The sequence below is a fragment of the Ursus arctos genome, unplaced genomic scaffold (assembly GCF_023065955.2).
Source record: "Ursus arctos isolate Adak ecotype North America unplaced genomic scaffold, UrsArc2.0 scaffold_26, whole genome shotgun sequence".
In the NCBI taxonomy this organism is placed as follows: Eukaryota; Metazoa; Chordata; class Mammalia; order Carnivora; family Ursidae; genus Ursus; species Ursus arctos.
In genome coordinates, this window is record NW_026622941.1 from 15,408,364 (window position 1) to 15,432,784 (window position 24,421).

General features: G+C 39.5%; 1 protein-coding gene across 7 annotated transcripts; it reads left to right on the forward strand.

Annotated features, from left to right (window-relative positions):
- Window positions 1-376: 376 nt before the first annotated feature.
- On the forward strand, window positions 377-22,934 carry MGST1 (microsomal glutathione S-transferase 1). 7 transcript variants are annotated; one of them, XM_026502339.4, is made up of 5 exons: window positions 1,129-1,243; window positions 1,372-1,436; window positions 7,204-7,351; window positions 9,951-10,045; window positions 22,349-22,934. In XM_026502339.4, the coding sequence occupies exons 3-5, from the start codon at window positions 7,226-7,228 to the stop codon at window positions 22,593-22,595; spliced, it is 468 nt and encodes a 155-aa protein (XP_026358124.1). In that variant the 5' UTR covers window positions 1,129-1,243; window positions 1,372-1,436; window positions 7,204-7,225; the 3' UTR covers window positions 22,596-22,934. The 7 variants fall into 7 exon arrangements, with proteins under 7 accessions (XP_026358122.1, XP_026358124.1, XP_057174759.1 ...); XM_026502337.3 differs by lacking the exon at window positions 1,372-1,436 and having other exon boundaries at window positions 377-1,243; XM_057318778.1 differs by lacking the exons at window positions 1,372-1,436; window positions 22,349-22,934 and adding an exon at window positions 21,620-21,680 and having other exon boundaries at window positions 1,135-1,243.
- The last annotated feature ends 1,487 nt before the right edge of the window (window positions 22,935-24,421 follow it).

The window sequence follows — 24,421 nt, forward strand, 5'->3', positions numbered from 1 at the left end:
CCTAGACAGCTAGTCCTGAGGGCCCCCCTTAAAACCTGAAGGAGGTAAAATTAGGACAAAAAAAAAGAAAGAAAAAAAGGAAGTATACCACGCAGCAGGTGGTAAATGTGTAAGAAGTATTACCAGGGGAGAAATAACATAGATTGAAAACATAAATCCTTAAACAGTTTTAGATAAAACCATGGAAGCTAGATCCATAAATATTTTTGTGGGGACTAGGAAGCTTAGAAATATCCCTAATCTAGATATTGATGTTAGAATAACCACGCCCTCCTAAAACACTCCCCTGAAGGTCCCTGTAAAAACCATACTGAGCTGATTGTGTAATGAACTGATCCAATATAATCTCCTCCAATTCCATTTTGGACTCTGAACATGAGGGGACAGAGTGAGGAAGCAAGCTGTTTGGGATTACAGGTTTAGAAGACTATAGGTGATCTTTCCTAAACGTTACATTGTGTCCGTGCCAGCCTTTGCCATGCCCCTGGTGCAGGGAAAGTGAAGTTCAAGGGAAGGTAATTTTATGAATGATTTCTTTTTTTAAAATTAATTTTTTAAAAGTTCCATGATTTATTACTTGCGTATAACACCCAGTGCACCATGCAATACGTGCCCTCCTTAATACCCATCACCAGCCTATCTCACCAACCCCCCCCCCCCCAAGCCCTCAGTTTGTTTCCCAGAGTCCATAGTCTCTCATGGTTCCTTCCCCCTTCAGTTTACCCCCCTTTCTTCTTTCCTTTCTTCTCCTACCGATCTTCCTAATCAGGTTTCCCCCCGTAGAGATTTAAGTCTTCTATAAAGCTTTCAAAATTCAACATTAAAACCTTTTTAAAAAATTTGTTTCCAGCTCAATAAAAGTTAACCGCCTTTTCCTTGCTCTCCCACTCGCGTGCTAGAAAAGTCGGAGGAAACAGAGGTCGGATACTAACCGCGAACATCCCCGCCCCACTGAATAGGGGAAAAGGGAAGAAAGGCTTCCACGAGGCGCCGCAGGGGGTCAAAGAAGGGAACCAGTGGGCGGTGATTACTCTTGCACAGAAAAATCAGGCCACTTAGGGGAGGTGCTTGGCGAGGCTGGGAGCCCGGCTTGAAGCACCGGGGAGCGAATTAACTGGAAATTAGCTAGAGTGGGCGTGGCGCCTGCGTCCCGCCTTCCCCGGCGGTCACAGTCACCTCAGTGCCCACGCGAGCCGCCAGCTGGGACAGGTTCGCTGCTGCAGCACGACTACTCGCACTCACAGTACGTGCCCGGGAAGGGACGCGGAAGGAGAGGGTGCGCAGAGGGCGGTGGGCGGCAAGGGGCACAGTGGGTGCACGGGGTGGGCTGGAGAGGTCTTTGCCGGCGTCAAACTTCTTTGCTCCCTGTAGCTGCCAGGCGCTGGCTTTTCAGTCCGTCGCCTCGGAAAGGGAGTTGAGTTCCCGCACCCTTGTAGGTAAGTTTTCCCTGTCAAACTTCCCCGTCAAACTCCAGCAAAGAAATTTAAGAGAGAAATCCTTTTATGTGCACGTGGTGAGTTACTCACTTTTTATTCCCAAGCCAAGCCAGCGTCCGCTTTGAATGGGCCCCCTGGAATTCTGGGGTCCCAGGGAAGTTAAATCACAACCTGTCAGTGGCGGAGTGGAATTCACCCTGACCCCAGTCTAGCTCCAGAGTCTCTGGGCGCTCAAGGCTCTGTGTGCAAATCGTAGTAATATGTGAAGCCGCTACAGTTCGGACAACTTCTGTTCAACCTCGGGCGTGGAATCCTGCAGGGGCTCTGGACAAACTGGCCTTTGCACCCACTGAAGTTCAAGAAGGGCTCGCTCCTCGTGGTTCACTTTGCTCGGCAAGAGGAACCTCAGCAAGTTTAAAAATATTAGTAATAATAGAACAACAATAACAAAGTGCAGGAGAACAGAGATTAAACTTTGTGATATTATAGCCAGCCCCGCAGTGTGAAGGAGGAAGCCATGGGAAACTCTTATTTAGGGGGTGAAGCCTCAGATATTACTGCTATGGCTGAACTGGGGCAGTGGAGAGAAGGTGCTTGCAAATTTCCCATCCCCTTGCTTCCTTCCAAATACTCTCACAGCCTCTTAGTATTCTGGGCACCCTTTTGTTTTCTCCTTTGCCCTCTGTCTGCTTTCTCTCCAAGAGAGTGCCAAGTGCGTTATAATCAAGCATTGTTGTATGGTCACATGGAAAATTCCCCAGATCTCCAGCTTACAGCCTTATGGCCATTTATGACCAGAGTTCTGCAGGGCCTTCCCTTGCAGTGAATACCAAGCTACACATCCCCCCCCCCCGGGGGGGGGGGGGCTTACTATACTGGGAGTTAAGATAGTAATAGGGCTTGCTGTCCTTTGCTGTTCCCCAAATCAGAGGACTATGTGGGGACTTTGGTCATTTTCTTAAATGGCAAATCAGCCCAAATTTGAATATTGCTCTTGGTGGCAGATAAATACAATTTTTCTAAGGGTTTGTTTTAGAGTGGAGTTTATTAATCACTCAGGCTGGGAAAGGGGATCAGCACAGCCTTGCCTTACATTCTTCCAGAGCCCCCAGCATTTTCTCCCCAGCACCGGGGCTCTGAAGCATAGGAGGCCAAGTCTGCAGTCACCATCCCCGTTCAAAAAAGCTAGAACTGGGAAACAGCAACAAGGCCATTGAATTATCTTTTTTTTTTTTTTAAATCTTGTGGTAGTGTTAACTTTTGTGTTAGAAGGTATGAAATTGCAGAGTCATGGCTCGAGCAGATTTTTTGTATGTTTCACAATATGGATGTTGCAAGGCCACCGTAAGTAAGAAGAGAACTTTGCCCTTTTTGGCCCAGAGCCTGTAAAGAGAAGAGGAATATTGCCTGGTTGAGAGATAAAGACTCAACTGTAATAGATACAGCTGGTGTAGGTGCTGAGGGGTTGGGCGAGGAGGGCAAGATAGGAATAAGCAGGTGGATAGATAAAGGCCCCCAGAAAACCCGAGTGGTCTAGAATTCTTGGCCTTGATAGTGGATAGCCCATGAGTTAAATGCTTGAGAAAACTGGGTTCCAGTCTTGTTCCCTCTGCTGTGAATTTGGGTCACATTACTCACTCTACCTCTTCAGGCTTCAGTTTTCCTTGTATGTTAACGGCAGAGACAAATACTGCTTGTTCTGACTGCCTTAGAGTTTTCTAGATCAAGTGAGATAATGGGCAAGCTTTTTGAAAACCCTCAGGGCCTAGAATAGTGCTGAAGTAGGAACTTATTTACCAAATACTTATATAACATTTACTAGTTCCCAGTGCTTTTCTAAGCTCTTTAGACTTTGCTCATTTGATACTCACAAGAATCCTGTGAGATAGGAAGTATTTTTAACCTCATTATACAGGTAAGGTAAGTAGGTCCCAGAGAAGTTAAACCACAACCGGTAAGTGACAGAGCCGAATTTACCAGGACTCTAGTCTAGCTCCAGAGTCTCTGTGTGCTCCACACTGCTCTTTGTCCCTTCGAAGGTGGTCACATCCACCTTAGGGGACTGAGCCCAGCTCTCTGGTGAAAAAGATGGAGGTATTCTCTGCTATGCCAACCAGTGCCAGACAATGAAGGGAATGATACACTGGACAAATATAATTTATCACTGTAACATTTTATTCTAATTCATAACCAAGTTTCATGTTTTGTCTTTTCTTAGATTATTCATACCTCATTTCTAGAATACTCAAAACACTTAACATTTTACCCTCTTAATTATTAATACTACTACACTGCTCTCCTCCCTCCTGGCGACCTTCTCTAATAAAAAGTGTTTAGTAATTTTGTGGGTTTTTTTTTTTCCTTAAAGATTTTATCTACTTCTTTGCGAGAGAGAGAGAGAAAGAGAGAGAGAGAGAGAGAGAGAGAGAGCACGAGTGGGGGAAAGGGGCCGAGAGAGAGAGGGAGAAGCGGGGCTCCATCCCAGTACCCCGAGATCATGAACTGAGCTGAAGGCAGATGCTTATTAACCAACCCAGGAGCCCCAATAATTTTGTATTGACTGCAGTGCCCACCCATGATGTAGGCTCAAGGGAACTTCCTGACAAATCAGCTTTGAAAAAAAGTCTAGGCCAGCACCATCTTATTCCATCCTGTAAATCACTTCTGTTTCTTTCTTTTTTCTTTTTTTTAAATTGACTTATAATGTATAATTTGTCTCAGGGGTAGAGGTCTGTGATTCATCAGTCTTACACAATACACAGTGCTCACCCCCACATACCCTTCCCAAATCACTTCTGTTGTTTCTCTCGCCTTCGCTACTCCTCACCTGGCCCTCGGGTATCCTGGGAGTGGAAGATACCGGTCTCTGAGAAGTGGTTCATAGACCTGTAGGATGTGAAGCAGAGGCTCAGCATTGGCCCATCTCCCCAAACCACAGACTCAAGAAGTTAAGCCACATTCTTGGTGTTGGAAAAACTCTTGGTGTGAGGTGCGCTTTCAATGTGTTGTTCACACTGAAAGAAAAAAAATGTCGCATTGTCCTTTTCCTCCAACTGCTGACATCTTTGTGTTCTTTTCCCACCAGCAGCTCTGGAAGGCTTCCACTTTTTCTCTCCTTTTCCAAAACCAGTTTCACCAAAAGAAAACCGTTCTCTGCGCTTCTATTCCATGGCTAAATGCATTTCATTCTATAAACATCTGTAGCAACCTACGGAAATTGTTTAGTTGTAAAATTATTCTTAAATAACAACAGTTCCGACTTGATAAACTTTTCTTAATTTTTTTTTTTTTTTTATTAACACTCCTGCTGTGTTTCCTCGGATCTCTGTCCAGAGGCGTAGGACTTAAGGATCCCTTGTTAAGCTAATTGCTTTACATGAGCTTTGAAGGATAGCACAGTTTATTCATGACTTCTTCCCCAACCCCACCCCTGCTCCCAGAGCAAGAGCAGAGACCTCGAATGGTACTAAAAGTATTACCTTGCGCTGGGAGCTTGTATCACATTCTGTGCTTTCAAGACTACTGACTTGGGAGGTGGATTAATGTATCATATGCCTTTGGTTTTGTTTTTTAAACTGAAACATACAGTTTCTGTTTGCTTCAGTCTGAAGTACATATTCAGGCTACCTTTCAAAACAGGGGTTACTGGGACACCTGGGTGGCTGAGTTGGTTAAGCGTCTGCCTTCTGCTCAGGTCATGATCCTGGGATCCCGGGATCGAGTCCCGCGTCTGGAATCCCTGCTCAGTGGGGAGTCTGCTTCTCCCTCTGCCTCTCACCCCTGCTCATGCTCTCTCTCAAATAAATAAATAAAATCTTTAAAAACAAAACAAAAAAACAAAATAGGGGTTACTTCGGAAGCTTCGGTTTCTTTATCTGAAAAATGAGAGTAATAGAACCTACCTTGTAGCACCATTGGGAGAAAAAACAAGAGAACAGACGTGCACGGTGGCAGCCACAGAGCAGGCATTCAGCCAATGTTAGCTGAGTCAGTATTAAGCAGTTCGCAGTCTCTTGAAGGAGACGGAGTGTAGTGAGTGTACAAGACACCAAGTCAGAGACGTGGGTTTGTGTCCTACCTTGGCTGCTTAACATCTCTGAGTCACGTTTTCTTCATCTGTAAAATGCATGTAGTTACGAGGACTCTGCTAGCATAGTTACAAAGCTTATGTGACGCATATAAAGTATACGGCATAGATGCTGGTTGTAAAATGAAGCATATATGTATATGTGTGTTGGTTATATCGCATTCACAGCAATACGTAGACAGCTATACGACCAGTCGCAGAGTCTAGAAAGAGATCTAGACTTGTAGGTTATTGGTAGATTGATAGATAGTCTGATAAGGTTGCATATAGAGGTTGAGTTTCAAAGGCAGGAATGGACATTATGTCCAAGAGACCACACTGCATGCTAAGCGGATTAAATAGTGTTTAAGCTTGGGTGTGAGAAAAGATGTGTGTTGATGTGGAGGAGAGAGACGCAGCAGACAGCAGAGCTGATAACAGAACAAGAGGATGTTAAAAAGAATGGCTATCAGGTAGGGTAGGGAATTTAAATTTTAAGCTTTACCCTAGATGACTACCCACTTTGACTTGAGTATCACCAGTATGCCCTAGCTTCCCTTCTGGGTACATTCCCAGTTATACTTCCAGCTCCAGACAGAAAGTTAGGTTCAGTGGAAGGTGAAGTAACGTGAAGAATTGCATAAAGCTAATTTTCCTTCCCACACCATAAATGCCACTTCCTTACTTTGCCTTTGCCGGGCCCTTTGTTTCCATTATCCTGCTTCTCCTGGCTCCCTCGTGTTGTTGGTATTAATGATGACTATAATCATGGTGATAATGATGGTCTTAAAGATATAATCAACTTTATCGAGGTTTTCTTCGTGGGCCAGGTGCTGTGCTAAGTATGTTCCACATGTTATCTCAATTAAATCCTGGCAACAAACCGGTCAGTTAGGAACTATTACTATTCCCATCTTAGAAATGAAGAAATTTAGTTTCAGAGAGGCCAAATCTCTCAACCAAAGTTAGTAACCAGATGGTGGGACTGGAATTCATATCTGGTAGCCGGGGATCTTAAATACTATTGAAATGACAAAAAGCTGTAAGCTGGGTTTCGAAAGCAGGACATATATTACAGCTTAGACGTTTCTTTATTTTATTTTTTTTAAGACTTTATGTATTTGAGAGAGAGAGAGTACAAGCAGAGGGGAGGGACAGAAAAAGGAGAGAGAGAAGCAGATTTCACACTGAGTGCAGAGTCCAACTCGAGGCTCGATGTCAGGACCCTGAGACCATGACCTGAGCTGAAATCAAGAGTCAAACGCTTAACTGACTGCGTCAGTTGGGCGCCCAGAACTTGGGCATTTCTAATCAAACATTGATGGTGCTACTGTGTACATAATTTACTGTTTCTAAAGAGATCAGTCCATGAACTCTGGCCTTTTGTGTCCAACTTGTGGTTCATCCTGATCCAAAACCTGGGTTTTAGTCTCTCTTTATAGCATTTTGCCCATTTATTTTTGCTTCTCATACCTTTACATTTTCATTTCACTCCGTCCTTGTTTGATATCTTCAAGCATAATGTTATAGAACTAGAAAAAAGCACAGTATATTGTTTATTTTGAAATGTTAGGAAAGATTACTTCTCCTGCAGCAGCCCAAGATATTTTTCAGAACAATACGGTGAATGCTGTAATATAAGCACAAGTTATTCGAGGTATTTATGTCTGTCTTTCCTGTCTTGTCTAAAATCTTTTTAAGATTCCAGAGCAAAATTGAAAAAATGGTTGACCTCACTGAACTAATGGAAAATGAAGTATTCATGGCCTTTGCTTCCTATGCAACGATTATTCTTTCCAAAATGATGCTTATGAGCACTGCGACCGCATTCTATAGATTGACAAGAAAGGTAAGACATTTGGAGGCAATATTTTCCTGTAAGGGTTGGCATTTTGGAAAACAGTTTTCTTTTTCTTTTTTTTTAAAGATTTTATTTATTTATTCGACAGAGATAGAGATAGCCAGCGAGAGAGGGAACACAAGCAAGGGGAGTGGGAGAGGAAGAAGCAGGCTCATAGCGGAGGAGCCTGATGTGGGGCTCGATCCCAGAACGCCGGGATCACGCCCAGAGCCGAAGGCAGACAACCGCTGTGCCACCCAGGCGCCCCTGGAAAACAGTTTTCTTAATTTACTTTTTAAAGAAAATTTATGGCAAAGCCCAGCGGCACATTGTTTAATGTCGCAAATGAATTATGTCGTCATTTGGTACAAATGCATCTGATATGTTTATGGAATAGGCACTTTCTCCTGGAAGCTAGGAAGTGGTTTTTTCATTGTGGCTTTTACCTTTTATCATGCTGCTTTTATATGAGATTCTTGGAGTATCGAAGTTTTCAGGAAAACTCTATGATTTTGAAGTTAATTTTGTCAACTAGAGTTTAGAAAATAGTCATTTTCCAGGCGGTGAGCTGGTGTTTTTAGTTCTATTACAAGTCAAGGATATGCCTGTGGGAACAGAATTAAGTCCTTATTATCAGTAGAGCCTTTTATGACTGGGGCAAGGCATATGAATTTATGTAGTTCTGACTTCTGAAGTGGATGTTATTTCTGCCCAGTATCATAAGAACTATTTTTTTTTTCTTAAACTGGAGACTTGGGGAAGGTGGTAGAAAGATTTTGAAAAGTATATCTTATACTCAGGCAGGGTTTATAACACAGTAAGGGGGTGGAGCAAAGCTACATTGACAAAGTTAAGCTATGGTCATTGGTGTGCACCCTGTCCCTAGTCAGCGACTTCTTCCTGGAAACCACCTATTTCTCTCTCTTATTTATTTATTTATTTGAGAGAGAGAGAGAGAGAGCAGGGGAAGAGGGACAGAGAGAATCTTAAGCAGGCTCCAAGCCCAGTGAAGAGCCTGACATGGGGCTCGATTTCTTGAGATCAGGACCTGAGCCAAAAATCAAGAGCCGGATGCTTAACCAACTGGCCACCCAGGCGCCCCCCCCCAACCTATTTCTCTTTTAGTGCCTGTCCCAAGTTTTTGTCTTTCAGAGACTTGCTTTTATCTAGAGATGGCAGTCATCCTTAAGGTATTTCCCTGTTACTATCTTGAGGTATAATTCCTTCCCAAGGATATTTGCATTTTAATGGGAGCACCTACAGACATATTTAAGTCTCTAAGGGGTCCAGATGTCAGAGCAGCAGGCTGTAAAGTGACTGCCTACCCCTGGGTCCACAATGTCCTCTAGAAACAGAGTAGTTCTAGGCATAGCAGAAATGTACCCCATCTTATAAGAAAAGGAGAAAAGAACTCAAATTTTGGAGTGCCAGTGATATGTGCCAAGAGCCATGTGATACCCTTTGTAGGTGCGAAATCTTGGAATTGTTTTACATAATGGTTAGTATTATCATGTGAAATGAGCATTAGTCCCCCCATTTTATAGATGAGGAACTGAAAGTCAGAGAGGTTAAGTAGCTTACCCAAGGTTATACACCAATGAAGAATGAAGCTGAGATTCGAATTCAGATTGCCTCAAACTCAAATGGCATGGACTTTCCATTGTAATACATCTATTTACTTACTTGAAACATATCTAGCATGTGCCAGGCATTTATTTAGAAACAAGACAGACAGAGCTGACCTCAAGAGCTGATACTGTATCACCTCCCTTCCCATTAGTTCTCCTCAACATCTCTATCTGAAATAAATGCTTATATCGTATTAAGAAAAATAATATAATACTTATGGATTTCTAAGCTTAAATTAGGCTAATTTTGTAGTTCATATTTTTCTTTATTATAAATTATTAAACAGGGGAACATACTGAAATATTTTTTAAATGCATTTTTCAAGTTTCAAGGGATGGGGAAATCATATCAAACAGCATAATAATTTGCAGGAAGGAATAAATGAACATATGCCCTAGAATACGTACTTGGTATTTTGAGGAATGCCATTCAACTTCTTATATTTCACTATATTATTCAATCCAAAGTGTTCGTTAATTTAGCCAAAGAAAAAAGATGCACATATCCTAACAAAGTACAAAATACATTTCCTGCCCCTCACTCTTATGCTTCTTGCCTGTTCTCTAACATTTGTGGTTGGTAAATTAAAGAATTTCATATGAGCCAACCAGTTGAAAATGTTAATACTTTTGAGGGAAGTTTCATCAACATCACTATGAAAAGATGCCAGTTCACCATAATAATAGTGTGATGGCTTGGAATTATGCCCTCTTCCATTTTTGCTTCCTTTTCATTATTTTTATACATTAGTTTTTATTTAAGTTCTTATTTATGCTTTTCTTTAAAAAATGCTTTGCACTGTTAAGAAAAACTTAAAGTATAGACCCCTCCCCGTGTTTGAGCTCCAAATTTTCTTTTCGTAAGGGCCAACCTGGATGCCTGTATTTCTTCTGTTAAAATGCAAATAACGTATCAGATAGAAGACCCCCATGTTATTTGGCATTTGAAATACATTTTTTTCCCTTGGTATTTGGAATAGGTTTTTGTCAACCCAGAAGACTGTGCCAACTTTGGCAAGGGAGAAAATGCCAAGAAGTATCTTCGGACAGATGACCGAGTGGAACGTGTTCGGAGGTAAACCCACTGTCTCCTGTTTACTTGATAAACAATTTTGGTCAAGGAGTTCAGGGCGGATGTTGGGGATCATTAAAAGGGAGAAAAGTCAGTCATTTTAACTGGTCCATGTAATAATGATAGAAAACCAGGGATCTAGAAGTCTCCAACTCTCACTGCAGTTGCACACGTTGCCTATTTCCTACTTTGTTGGGGTTAATGACTTTGTTCTGTGTAGGGATTTTTCAAAAAGATTTACAGGTAGGAGGTAAAATGAGGATGGTGGATTTTTGCAGTTTTGTCATCTTTCTCCAGAGGTGAGACTGTCAGCTTGTGCGAACGGTTGAAGATACTTTTGCATAAGACTCAAAATATGAACGTGGGAAATCTTGCCCTCCTTTCTCTCTCTCCTTCATAGGTATTATGTTTAATGTACTGAGAATTCAATGAACAATGAAAAGCAATAAGCCAAGATACCATCCACACAGCTTCCTAATAATATAATTAATACACTTCTTTAAAAAAGCATGAATTCTAGTTCTAATCCTTGCCATAAAGTCATGTTAATTACAAACTTTCTTTTCACCTTTACTGAACTGTAATTGACAAAATTGTAAGACATTTAAAGTGCACAGCATCATGATTTGATACACATATTTGTTGTGAAAGGTTTATCCCCATTGAGCTCATTAACACATCCATAACCTCCATAATTATTACCCCCTTTGTTTTTTATAAGGACATTTAAGTTCTAATTTCTTAGCAAATTTCAGTTTTACAGTACAGTGTTATTAACTATTGTCACCATCTTACACTTTAGATCCTCAGACCTTCTTCATCTTGTAACTGAAATTTTGTACCCTTTTACCAACCTCTCCTTATATCCCCTGGCAGCCCCTGGCAACCACCTTTCTACTGTTTCTGTGAGTTTAATTTTTTTTTTCCCCTGTCTTTTAGACTCCACATATAAGTGATACCATACATTTGTCTTTTCTGTCTGCTTTATTTCACCTAGCCTAGTGCCCTTCAGGTTTGTCCATGTTGTTGCACATAACTTTTTTAAGGGTGGATAATGTTCCATTGCACATATCTACCATTTTCTTTATCCATTCATCTGTTGATGGACATTTAGGTTGTTTCTAGATCTTGGCTATTGTGAATAATGCTGCAGTGAACATGAGAGTGCAGATATCTCTTTGGAATAATGGTTTTTCTTCTCTTTCTTTCTTTTCTTTCCTTCCTTCTCCCTCCCTCCCTTTCTTTTCTTTTCTTTTCTTTTCTTTTCTTTTCTTTTCTTTTCTTTTCTTTCTTTTTCTTTTCTTTCTTTTCTTTTCTTTTCTTTTTTCTTTTCTTTTCTTTTCCTTTCTTTTCTTTTCTTTTCTCTTCTTTTCTTTTATATACATCCAGAAATGGAATTGCTGGATCCTCTGGTAGTTCTATTTTTAATTTTTTGAGGAACCTCCAAACTGCTTTCCATAGTGGCTGTATGAGTTTACATTCTCACCAACAGGGTTCCCTTTTTTCCAATCTTTGCCAGCCAGCATTTATGATCTCTTGTCCTTTGACAATAGCCATTCTAAGAGAGGGGAGGCTGCCAATCAAAACCATTGATTTTTGGCTGATTTTTGAATCAAAATCAGTGGTTTTAGATGTCTTCTTTGGACAAAAGTGACTACTTGGGTCCTTGCTTATTTATTAATTGGGTTATTATTATTATTGTTGCTATGGAACTGTATAAGTTCCTTGTATATTTTGGGTATTAACCACCTATCAGATTTGTAGCTTGCAAATATTTCCTCCATTGATTGTTTTTCCATTTTGATGATTGTTTCCTTTGCTGAGCAGAAGCTTTTTGGTTTGATATAGACCCATGTGTTTATTTTTGCTTTTGTTGTCTTTGATTTTGGTGTCAAATCCAAAAAAATAATTGCCAAAGCCAATGTCAGGGAGCTTACCTCTATGTTTTCTTCAAGGAATTTTATGGTTTCAGGTCTGTAATCTATTTTGAGTTAATTTTTGTGTATAGTATAAAATGGGGTTTGGTCTCATTCTTTTGCATGTGGAAATCCAGTTTTCCCAACACAGTTTGTTGAAGAGACTAGCCCTTCTTATTGTATATTTTTGGCTCTTTTGTAAAAAATTAATTTACTATAAATGCATGAGTTTATTTCTGGGGTTTTTAAAAAAGATTTTATTTATTTATTTGACAGAGAGAGACAGCGAGAGAGGGAACAAGCAGGGGGAACATAAGCAGGGGGGAGTGGGAGAGGGAGAAGCAGACTCCCAGTGAAGGAGCCTGATGTGAGCCTCGATCCCAGGACTCTGGGATCACACCCTGAGCCAAAGGCAGACGCTTAACGACTGAGCCACCCAGGCGCCCCTATTTCTGGGTTTTCTATTCTGTTCCATTGATCTATGTCTCTGCTTTTATGCCAGTGTCATACTGCCTTGATTATTATAGTTTTGTAATATAGTTAGAAATCAGGACGTATGATACCTCCAGCCTTATTCTTCTTTCTCGGAATTCCTTTGGATTATTCAAGGTCTTTTGTGGTTTCATACAAACTTTAAGGTTGTTTTTTCTATTTCTCTAAAAAAATACCATTGGGGTTTTGAGAGGGAGTGCACTGAATCTGTAGCTCACTATGGTAAGTATGGACATTTTAACAATATTAACTCTTCCAGTCTGTGAACACAGAATATCTTTCCATTGATTTGTGTCTTCCTCAATTTTTTTCACCAGTGTCTTATCGTTTTCAGTTATAGATCCTCCATCTCCTTGGTTAAATTTACTCTTAAGTATTTTATTCTTTTTGATGCTATTGTAAATTGAATTCTTTTCTTAATTTCTCTTTTTGATAGTTCATTGTTAGTGTATAAAAATGCAACTGATTTTTGTGGACTGATTTCATAGCCTACAACTGCACTGAGTTCATTTATTAGTTCTAACAGTTTTTTAGTGGAATTAGGATTTCTGATGTAATAGGTCATCTGCAAACAGAGACAGTTTTACTTCCTTCTTTCCAATTTGGATGACTTTTATTTCTTGTTCTTGATTAATTGTTCTGGCTAGGACTTCCAAACTATGCTAAACAAAAGTGGTGAGAGTGGGCATCCTTATCTTATTCCTGACCTTAGAGGAAAAACTTTCAGCTTCTCATGATGCGTGATGTAAGTTGTTAGCTGTGAGACTGTCATATATGGCCGTCACTGCATTTTCTTTATATCCAATTTGTTGAGAGCTTTTGTCATGAAAGAATGTTGAATTTTGTCAAATGCTTTTTCGATATCTATTGAGATGATTTATACTATTTTTGTCCTTTTTGTTAATGTGGTATTGATTTACAGATGTTCAACCATCTTTACATCTTTGGATTAAATCTCATTTGATAATAGTGTATGATTCTTTAAGTCCTTTTAATTAAACTGTTGAATTTGTTTTGCTAATATTTTGTTGAGGATTTTCATATCTGTGTCCATCAGGATATTGACCTGTAATTTTCTTTTCTTGTAGTGTTCTTATCTAGTATCAAGGTAGTGCTGGCCTTGTAAAATGAGTTTAGCAGTGTTCTATTCTCTACTTTTTTGGAAGAGTTTGAGAAGAATTGGCATTAATTCTTCTTTAAATGATTAGTAGAATTCACCTGTGAAGCTATTTGGCCCTGGATTTCTTCATGGGGAGGTTTTGATTACTGATTCAGTCTCATCACTAGTAATTGGTCTGCTCAGATTTTCTGTTTCTTCATGATTCAGTCTTGATAGGTTGTATGTTTCTAGGAATTTGTCCATTTCTTCCAGTTGTCCAATTTGTTGGTAATTGTTCATACTAGTCTCCTTTGTATTTCTGTGGTATCAGTTGGAATGTCTCCACTTTCAATTCTGATTTTATTTATTTGAATCCTTCCTTGTTCTTTTCTCGGTAAGTCTGAGGATTTACCTTATTTTATCTTTTCAAAAATACAGTTCTTTTCGTTGGCCTTTTCTGTTGTCTCTTTAGGTTATATTTCATTTATTTGCTCTGTAATCTTTGTTATTTCCCTAACTCTCAGTTTAATTTGTTTTCCTTTTTCTCGTTTCTCGAGGTTTTAAGTTAGGCTGTTTGATATCTTTCTCTTTCTTAATGTAGGTATCTATCACTATAAACTTCCCTCCTAGAACTGCTTTCACTATATCCCATGAGTTTTGGTATTTTCTATCTTCATTTGCCTCAAGAGTTTTTTTATTTCTCTTGGTTTCTTCTTTAACCCATTCGTTTGGTAGCATGTTGTTTAATCTCCATATATTTGAATTTTCCAGTTTTCTTCTTGTAATTGATTTCTAGTTTCATACTATTATGGTTGAAACAGATGCTTGATATAATTTTAAACTTCTTAAATTTATTAAGGCTTGTTTTTTGGCCTAACATATGATCATCCTGGAGAATATTCCATGTGTATTTGAAAAGAATATGTATTGTTGCTATTGGATGGAGTGTTTTTAAATGTCTTTTGGGTTCACCTGAGCTAATGTGTAGTTTAAGTCCAATGTTTTCCTATTGATTTTTTGTCTGGATGATCTATCTATTGTTGAAAGTGGAATATTAAAGTCCCCAATAATACTCTTATTATTGTATTCTTACTTCTCCCTTAAGATCTGTTAATATTTGCTGTATTTAAGTGCTCCTATGTTAGATGCATAAGTATTTACTAATGTTGCATCATCTGGATGAATTGACCTCCTTCACCATTATATAATGGCTTTCCTCATCTCTTGGTACAGTCTTGAGCTTGAAATCTCTTTTGTCTGATGTTAAGTATGGCTTTCCACCTTTCTTTTGTGTTCCATTTCCATGGACTTTTTCTATCCCTTCATTTTCAGCCCATGTGTCCTTAAAGCTGAAGTGATTCTCTTGTAGGCAGATATAGTTGGGTCTTGTTTTTTAATCCATTCCGTCATTCTTTGTCTTTTGTTATAGTTATCTTTGCTACTTTTGTCTTCTAGTCTTTATACGAGAGTTATGTGATTTACCCACCATCATTACATTAGTGTATTTTGAATTTAATTATACTTGCTTTTACTGGTGCGTTTTATACTTTCATGTGCTTTGTTCTTACTAATTAGTGTCCTTCCGTTTCAGCTTAAAGAACATCCTTAAACATTTCTAGCTGCTGTAGTGGTGATGAACACTTTCAGCTTTTGTTTGGAGAATTCTTTATCTCTCCTTCAATTCTGAAGGACAACTTTGTCAGGTGGAGGAGGATTCCTGGTGGCAGTTTAAATTTTTTTTATTATTTATTTATTTATTTATTTATTTATTTATTTTTAAGACCTTAGAATATATCATCCCACTCCCTTCTGCTTTGTAGTTTCTGGGAAAAAAAAAAATATGCTGATAATCTTATGGGGTTGCCTTGTATGAAACAAGCTACTTTTCTCTTGCTGCTTTTAAGATTCTCTCCTGTCTTTAACTTTTGGTAATTTAATTATAACGTGTCTCAGTGTGGGTCTCTGTGGATTCATTTTTTGGTACTTGTGAGGTTCCTACATCTGGACATCTGTTTCTTTCTTTGGGGTAGGAAAGTTTTTAGCCATTAGTTTTTTGGTTAAGCTTTCTGCCCTCTTTTCACTCTCTTCTACCTCTGGGACCTCCATAATATGTACATTCATCTTTTTCGTGGTATTCCATAAATTCCATAAACTGTATTTACTCTTTTTCTTTCTTTCTTTTTTCTTTTTGTGCCTCCAGTTAGATGAATTCCACTGCCCTGTCTTCAAGTTTGCTGATCCTTTCTTTTGCTTGATGTAGCCTGTGTTGAACGCCTCTATGGGATTTTTAAATTCAGTTATCATATTCTTCTGCTCTGTGATTTCTTTTTGGGACTTTTTAATATTTACTATTGCATTGAAATTCTCACTTTGTTCATGCATTTCTCTCCTGACCTTGGTGAGCATCTTTTGACCATTAATTCGAACTCTCTATTAGGTAAATCTACTTATTTCTATTTCATTAAGATCCATTTCTGTAAATTTATCTTGTTCTTTGGTTTGAAACATATTCCCCTGCTTTTTCATTTTCCTTGGCTCTGTGTTGGTTTCTGTGCATTAGATAAAGCAACCACTTCTCCAAGTTTTGACAGTGTGGTCTCATGTAGGAGATGAAACTTGTCGATCATCCTGGACTGAGCCCCTGGTTGACTCTCAGACCTTTGTGATTGTCCAAGCTGCCTTCTTTGTTTTTACTGGCCTCCAGTAGTTCTGGGTATGCCGAGACTTGTCACATGTTCCAAAGGGAGGAAAACAATTGGGATCTAGAGATAGGCTGAGTGGAAGCTGGGTGCTCAGGTAGCAGCTGGGAAAGTATGTAGTTCAGCCCCTGCTAGGGAGATCCTGGGATTTGGGTATTTTTGTCTGCTCCCTCTGTGCTGGGCCTAGATATAGCCATGGGGAGGGATAGCTGCAGTGACTGCTTGAGCTTGTTGAGAATGATTCTTTGTTTGCTGTATTTTTATGAGACTCATGAGTGGTAGTGCTAATAACTATCAGGGCCAGGTAATCCAGGGACCACCCCTAGGGCTGCAGCCATAAAATCTGGAGTGCATACAGGTGTATGAGCTTCTTCCAGAGAGATTCTTGTGACTGGGATTGAGCTAGAGGGAGAAGGTGGGGGAGATGTCTGCTGGCTTCCCTGGTTTCTAGGAAGGATCAAAGCCCAACCTTAGATGCATGCATGCTAACACTTAGGCAGTAGATTTCACAGTATGCAGTTGGATCCCTTTCAGGGAAAGGCTGGGAGATGGACAATTTTGCCTGCTCCCTTTGTGCTGACGCACAGCAAGTCTCCTGCGTCCCTTAACAACTTCTCTTCTGTTTGCTGTGAGTCTTCTGGGTCTTGGGGATGCAATCCTCATTGATTTTCAGAGCTAGATATTTTGGGGCCCCATCCTTGGGTGAGAGACATAAATGTTTGGGCACTAAATGTAGGGTCCAAATCCAGTGCTCCTCAGAAAGAAGCTCAGAGTTGGGAGTTCCCTCTGAACTGTGTGGCACTATGCTGGGGTTAGGGTTTATGGCAAGATTGTGTCTCAACCTTTCCTACCCATTTCACCATGGGTATTTGTTCAACATGTAGGGGTCATTTAGCTGGTTTCTGGATTTCTTCCAGAAGTAATTACTTTGTGTGTAGCCGTACATTTGATGTGGCTGAGGGAGGAAGGGCGTTCAGGAGCCTCCTATGTCACCATCTTGGATAACCCTCTTCCCCCACAGAATTTTTTATATTGAGATTCTATTACCAATCTATTAGTTACCTTTTTATAACATCTGAAACATCTTCTCATTGAGTATTTTCTAATGCTCATCCAAACATGGTACAATTTTAGGCACATTTCAAGGAATAAGTAAAATTGTATAAAATTAAAGAAACAGGGACGTGTTTTCATAGCCATGCTTAAACATTCAGATATTTAGTTTTGTGGTGAATAGTTAAGATAGGAAACCTCATGAGTATATTTGATGCACTGTTTCAGTTTGGCGAGTATGAAGAGTGAACTGGATACTGAAATAAAAGAATTTTACTTCTGTAATTCAGGAACCAGCTGGAGTTTCTACACATCTTTAGGATCTAGATCATATTTGTGTTATCACTTTTTTTTTGATTCCCTGTGAAAGTCTGAAGCGCCTTCCAAGGTTCCTGCAGATTCCCTCTGGTTTTTGATCTCAAGATTCACTTTCAGTCTGGGTTCCTACACGTGTGCATGTTTCCATAGTCTACATTGTGTTAGGCTGATGTAAACTTGGCTCTTTCCTCAACTCTCCACAAATCAACTTAAAAAATGTGGATAAAATAGACTTGACGAAACCGAGGGGCAGAGTTTACATGATGACAACACAAACATTTCAAGTTGTATGTTAGGCAGCTCTGACAGGGTCCTTCAGCATCCTCTCCCTGGGGAAGTTGCACTGTATCTTCTTCCCCTCAAATAATGCCCACCATCACACCATTTTGCAGGCTCTTCTTTGGCTCCATATACACTTCTGCTCTTCCAGTACCAAAAAGATGCAAAAAATTTAACCCCAAGTTATTTATGAAGCAAAACTATTTTCCTCCTAAGAGGAAGTTTGTGCTAGGTAGTTTGAATAAAACGTTGGCTTATGCTTCACTTAGTGATATACTTGTTAAATGAGCGGTCCTATTGAGTAAATCAGCCAGTCTTAAAAACGGACTATGCCAAGAATGTGGATCTCAAGTAGTTCCAGGACAAAGAATCAGTGTGAAAATTTCAAACAGTATCAGCAAATTATAAGTGTTATGATGAAAAAGAATAAACAGTAGAAAAGGTGAGTACAGCTTTGTGGCGTTATCAAAACCACCAGAGACATTAAGCAGTTTAAAACGTTGTCTTTACCTTTTCGTACATCCCTTCTAGAGCAGGTAATCTCATACATGATGCTATTCATGACCCTATACTCATAACATTGCCCAGGACTTGAAAGTGATAATAATTAGATGCTCAGTAGCATTAGTAAGTTTGAAAGGAAGATCCAAGTGTCATGTGTGAAAGCTTAACAAAAGATATCTTGAGATTTTAGATTCTTCGCCACTCTCCCCTCCCACCCTAACCCCCCCATGCCCATAGGACTGTAGTTCTAGAAGAGAAAGCCATTATTGAAGCTAATCTAGTCAGGTTGTGAACAATTGACCTTAGTTCTGAAAGGAATCAGTGTCCTTGAAGAGGTGCAGCGACTGTGTGCACAGCGCCCCCTGGTGATCGGACACTGGCTTTTCAGTGTGACAACAGAAAGTCTCCAAGAAAGTCAAGGTGTCCAGTTTCCAGTAATATTTTTTTGAGACCTTACCGACACCATCAAAAAGTTTCTCGTAACAATTCACTTTTGGAGATACTTTTCAGATAAAGAGTTTCCATAATCTCCCCATTTCATTTTTAACCTGGGTTGTTTTTTCATTACTTCCACATATAAAGCTATTTCTATCAGTATTTCCCAACGTCAAGGACTACAAATGAAGTGAAAAGTATGCTTTCAGGTATGCAATATTGAGAAAATTAATACATACACATATGGGACAAATAATTAAGAGCATAAAGTAATATGTGTGGAAATGTGAAATAAGTGACCTAAAGTAAGTGACTTGTGTTCTGGGCAGACAGAAATCAGTGATGGTTAGAAAACATTTTACATATGTATTTCTTTAATACTATCTCGCCATGTTCTAGAAAGAATATGAGATCATATATACATTCGGTACCACAAGATGAAAAGAAAGTTGCAAGGTAATCAGGGCAGCTGGAGAAATAAAGAGAACCATTCAGAAGGAAAAGAAGGAAGGCTTGGCTTTGGTATATAGGGAAAGGAGAGACCTTTAGAATATACTACCTTCAAAGGCAGAGAATACCTTTTCACTGAATGTTAAATGGAATGTAGGGGACACTCACCGGGGATTCTGTCAAGGGACTGAGCCTTGGGCTAGGGGTTGAGCTAGATGGCTTCCCTTCTGGCCCCCGTGCATGAATAAAGCATTCACTGAGAGATTAGTGTGTGTGCATTACGGTCACTTTTTCCTATTATTAGGATACTATAAAAGAGCTTTAAGACTGGATTCCTGCCCTTGAGGGGTTTTTAACTTTTCCCCTGAAAATAAGACCAACATAAATGTAGTAATTAGAGAATGATATCAAGCAACCTCTTACTAGATGTTAAGTTGTGGGGGACAAAGTATAAATTCCTAAAATATTTAGGAATATTGCATGAAGGAAGAGCTTGAAGGATATTAGGATTTGGGAAGAGGAAGAGAAGAGAGATCATGTCAATTTGGAACAATTTCTTTCTGGAACTATGGACACTGCTATATGCTGAGTGTGAAGAGCTTTGGCTGAGATAAGGGAGTCTGGAAAAGTCTGGCGTGAAGCTTCTTTTGTTCTTGGCCACCCCCGGACAATTCTCAAAGATGCGTAGCAACTCTGGTCCAGGTCAGGGGGATGACACTGAAATCCAGGTGGTTCTGATCTGAGGCAGGGAGGTGTGACTGGAGCATCACGAACACAGAGAAGAGTTGGTGGGAAGGTCAGCCACAGAGCAGGCCTATACCAAGGGGCATCTGTCCAAAGGAGAAAGGAGAATGGGAACAGGAATCATCACGGGGCTGGGGGGGGAGGGGATAGACCCAGATAGAGAGTGGTCATGAAGACTGAAATCCCCCTGCTCAGAGATTTTGGGAGCAGTCTAGAAAGGACACGAAGATGAAAGAAGCTGCCCCTGGAAGATGAGCTCTGTTGTTTGAGCAGAGAAAAGGTTCCAGCAGACAGGTGATACTGAAGTAAAGCAGGTGTTCACTGGGAGAGCAGGGAAAGCGTATGCCCCGCCAGGGTCTCAAAAGATGGCATGAATTAGCATTGAGTATGTCCTGAATTAGCATCGAGGATGAGGGTCTGTTGAAAACAGGCCTTCCTAGGATGATGAGCAGTGTTATCTGTAAGATCATTTGGAGGGCTGAAGACAGGGAAAGAGAACTGAAGAAGAGAAATAAGATAGAGAGAGGGAGGCCAGAAAAAAATGAGGGGCTACTGAGGTCAAAAGAAGCCTTCCTCAGACGTTCCTTCCCTCTACCCCCAGTTGAAACCCATTGCCTCTTATTGTCCTTGACTTTCTTCTCTGTTTCAAAAGTGCCTTCTATTTGCCAATTGCTTAAGTAGGCTTAGAAGTAGACATTGTTTTCCAGGGGGTCTCCCTTTTAAAGCTTCTTCACCAACATTAAGATGTCTGCCCTTTAGGAAGTTGTGAGGGAGAAAACCAACATGGCCAAGATTGGAAGTGAAGTTGTATCTGTGATCTGGCAGGAGAATTCAAAGGACCAAAACAAATAGCCTTGGTGTAATTGGTGAAATGGACCCTTCCTTAGTAGGAAATAGTATTCCTGTCCCTTCTTGCCCACCTTGCTCTCAGTAGCCTGTTCCATGAAGGAGGGGGGACAGGAACACTCACACCTGTCTTTTGCTTTTACTTAGGAACGGGTCATTCTTTATTTAAATCTTTCAAAACCATTACTTATCTAGGTTACTGTCACCCTCTTTAAACTTGTATGTTTTTTTTTAAAGATTTTATTTATTTATGTGACAGAGAGACAGCCAGCGAGAGAGGGAACACAGCAGGGGAGTGGGAGAGGAAGAAGCAGGCTCCCAGCACAGGAGCCTGATGTGGGACTCGATCCCAGAATGCCGGGATCACGCCCTGAGCCGAAGGCAGACGCCTGACGGCTGCACCACCCAGGCGCCCCGAAACTTGTATGTTCTGATCATCCTTGCCAGGCAACCTGTGGAAAACAGGAGAGAGGAAAGGAGGGGGAGATGATGGTGATCGTTGAGCAGGAAATATGTAATAATTTTTTGGTAGAAGAAAAGAGAGTGACATAAAAGATTTTTTTTTTCATTTTGAAATACCTATTGATAGCTGATAAGCTTTCTCAAAAATCTCAATTTCTAGTCTAGATTTCTAGAGCAATTTTAATTCTGGCGACTTAAACAGGGACATTAGATTTTAAAATTAAGCACTTCAAAAAAAAATCAAGTCAATAATAAATGTGCCTTCTGTTCACAATCCTAGCCAGAGAAACCCAAGGTGCCATGAATTGGAGGAACTCTTCTTCTAGCTATGGTATAAAGATAACATTTAGGAAACCTATCTTTCTATCGTCTGTCATTTTTGTGTATTCTTTGTACTTTGCTCCCTCGCTTAGCTAATTCTGTCTGTAATTTGAGGATAGATTGGCTAAAATTTTACCCATATTTGAAAGGCTACTATGTATTCTGTAATTTGGAACTTGAGAGCATAAGATTCTTGGTGTTGCATTGATAAATTAATTGTTGGCAACCTAGTAGTTTGGGTGAATGAGCAAGGGATTGTCTGCATAACCATTCTGTAGACTGGCAGAAGTGAGAGGGGAGTCTTACGAAAGATTATAACCAAAAGGATTGTCCTTTTTTGCAAAGAATCTTGAATTGCCACTGTATGAACCTCAGAAGAAAAAGTATTTCATATCTACAAAACTGAAGTGAGTTTTATGATACAGATGCAGTTTTTGATATTCTTGAAAGTGCAAAGTATCTTCTTTGCTGTATGTTTGAGATACACTAAAAACAGAAACAAAATAAGAAGACATTTTAAATAAAAGCCAAATGGTTAAAGAAACAAGGCAGTTTGAAAAAAAAAAAAAAAGCTAATATGCATTTTTAAGATCCACTAACATTATATTTAGTTTTAGAAGAAAGGGAAAAATGAGTCGATTTCTACAGATTTTGAAATTAGTGATTTGCTACTCATCTTTTCCCACAGAGCTCACCTGAATGACCTTGAAAATATTGTGCCATTTCTTGGTATTGGCCTTCTGTATTCCTTGAGCGGTCCAGATCTCTCTACGGCCATCCTGCACTTCAGACTCTTTGTTGGGGCGCGGATCTACCACACGATCGCATATTTGATACCCCTTCCCCAGCCAAATCGTGCTTTGGCTTTCTTTGTTGGGTACGGAGTTACTTTTTCAATGGCTTACAGGTTGCTGAAAAGCAGATTGTACTTATAAGGAGAATCATGCAACTCATCCAATTATTTTCTAAGAATTCTGCACTTCCAATTTATAATGAATGCTTTTTTTAGATTCTAAGTGGGAGGGGAGCAGAGAAATTAAGACGGGGCAAACAGTCTGAATATGAACGTCACCAATATCCTGTATTCTTGTGTTATATTTGTACTCAAAATTTCACATAATTCTGAAGTCTTCTGACTTCTTCTTTACGTGCCTTGTTGTAAATTCTGATTCTAATTTGTAACATTCATTCAACATTTAATATTTGAAATCTACACAAAGGGTATATTGCAATGTTGTTGAATTGGAAATATGAAATAAAGGATTTAAAGAAGAGTTTTATTTGGTTTAATTTTTCCCAACTTGTATTTTCAAAAGTTTTAAACCTAGAAGAAAGTGGAAAAGTAGTACAATGAACCTTTGTGTATCTTTCACCTGGATTTACCAGTTGTTAACATTTTTGCATATTTGCTTTTGCTCTATCACTCAATGTTTTTTCAGATTAATTTGAAAGTAAGTTGCAGATACCATGATACTTCACTTCTAAATACTTCAACATGTATCTCCTGTGAATGAGACAATCTCCAAATAACTACAATACATTATCACACACAAGAAATTTAACATTAATATAATAATATTATATATATATAAAATTCATACTTAAATTTCCCCAATTTTCCTAATAATGTCCTTTATAACTGTTATATATTTTTTAAAGATTCATTTATTTATTTTAGAGTGAGAGAGAGAGAGAAAACATTAGTGGGTGGGGCAGAGGGGAAGAGAATCTCAAGCAGACTCTGCCCTGAGCATGGAGCTTGACGTGGGGCCTGACCCCTTGACCCTGAGGTCAGGACCTGAGCTGAAACCAGGAGTGGGTAGCCCAACCGACTCGCCACCCAGGTGCCCCTATAACTGCTATACTTTTGATCCAGGAATCAAATGAAGACCACACAAGCATTTTGTTATCATTTCTATTTAGTTTTCAAAAAAATGGAAGAGTTCTTTCATTTTCTTTCTTTCTTTTTCTGTATTTAATAGCATCGACATTTTTTTGAGGGATATATGCTGGTTGTGTTACAGAATGAACCTGAATCTGGCTTTATTTTGTCTATTACTTTCTTTTTTTTTTAAGATTTTATTTATTTATTTGATGGAGCGAGAGACAGCCAGCGAGAGAGGGAACACAAGCAGGGGGAGTGGGAGAGGAAGAAGCAGGCTCCCAGCAGAGGAGCCTGATGTGGGACTCGATCCCAGAACGCCGGGATCACGCCCTGAGCCGAAGGCAGACACTTAAGGACTGCGCCACCCAGGTGCCCCTGTCTATTACTTTCTTGTTCTTAGATTCAGATTAAACATTTTTGGTGATGTGTCTTTCAGATGACAACATATCAGTAGGCATATGATATCAATTTTAAATTTGATCAACTTAATAAGACAGTATCAACCAGACCTGTCCATTGTAAAGACATCTTTTTATTTTTGTAATCATATGTGGGGACAGACTGACACTGTGCAAATTCTGTTTTCCTATAAAATTTCACCCAATGGGTTTGGATTCTAATGATGCTCAGTGTGGTTTCTACATGAAAATATTAATATATAAATATAAAAATTGATAGAATATATAAGTATACAAACCTATAAACACATATAAATCCACACAGATTTAGATTTTTTGTCTTAAATGGAATTATATTTATTTAAATCCTTATAATGAAGGATGAACTTTTAAAATACCAATATTTTTCTCGTACTTGCTATTAAATTTATATTAATTATTCATTGTGCCATCTCTTGATTAGTCTTAATTTTAAATA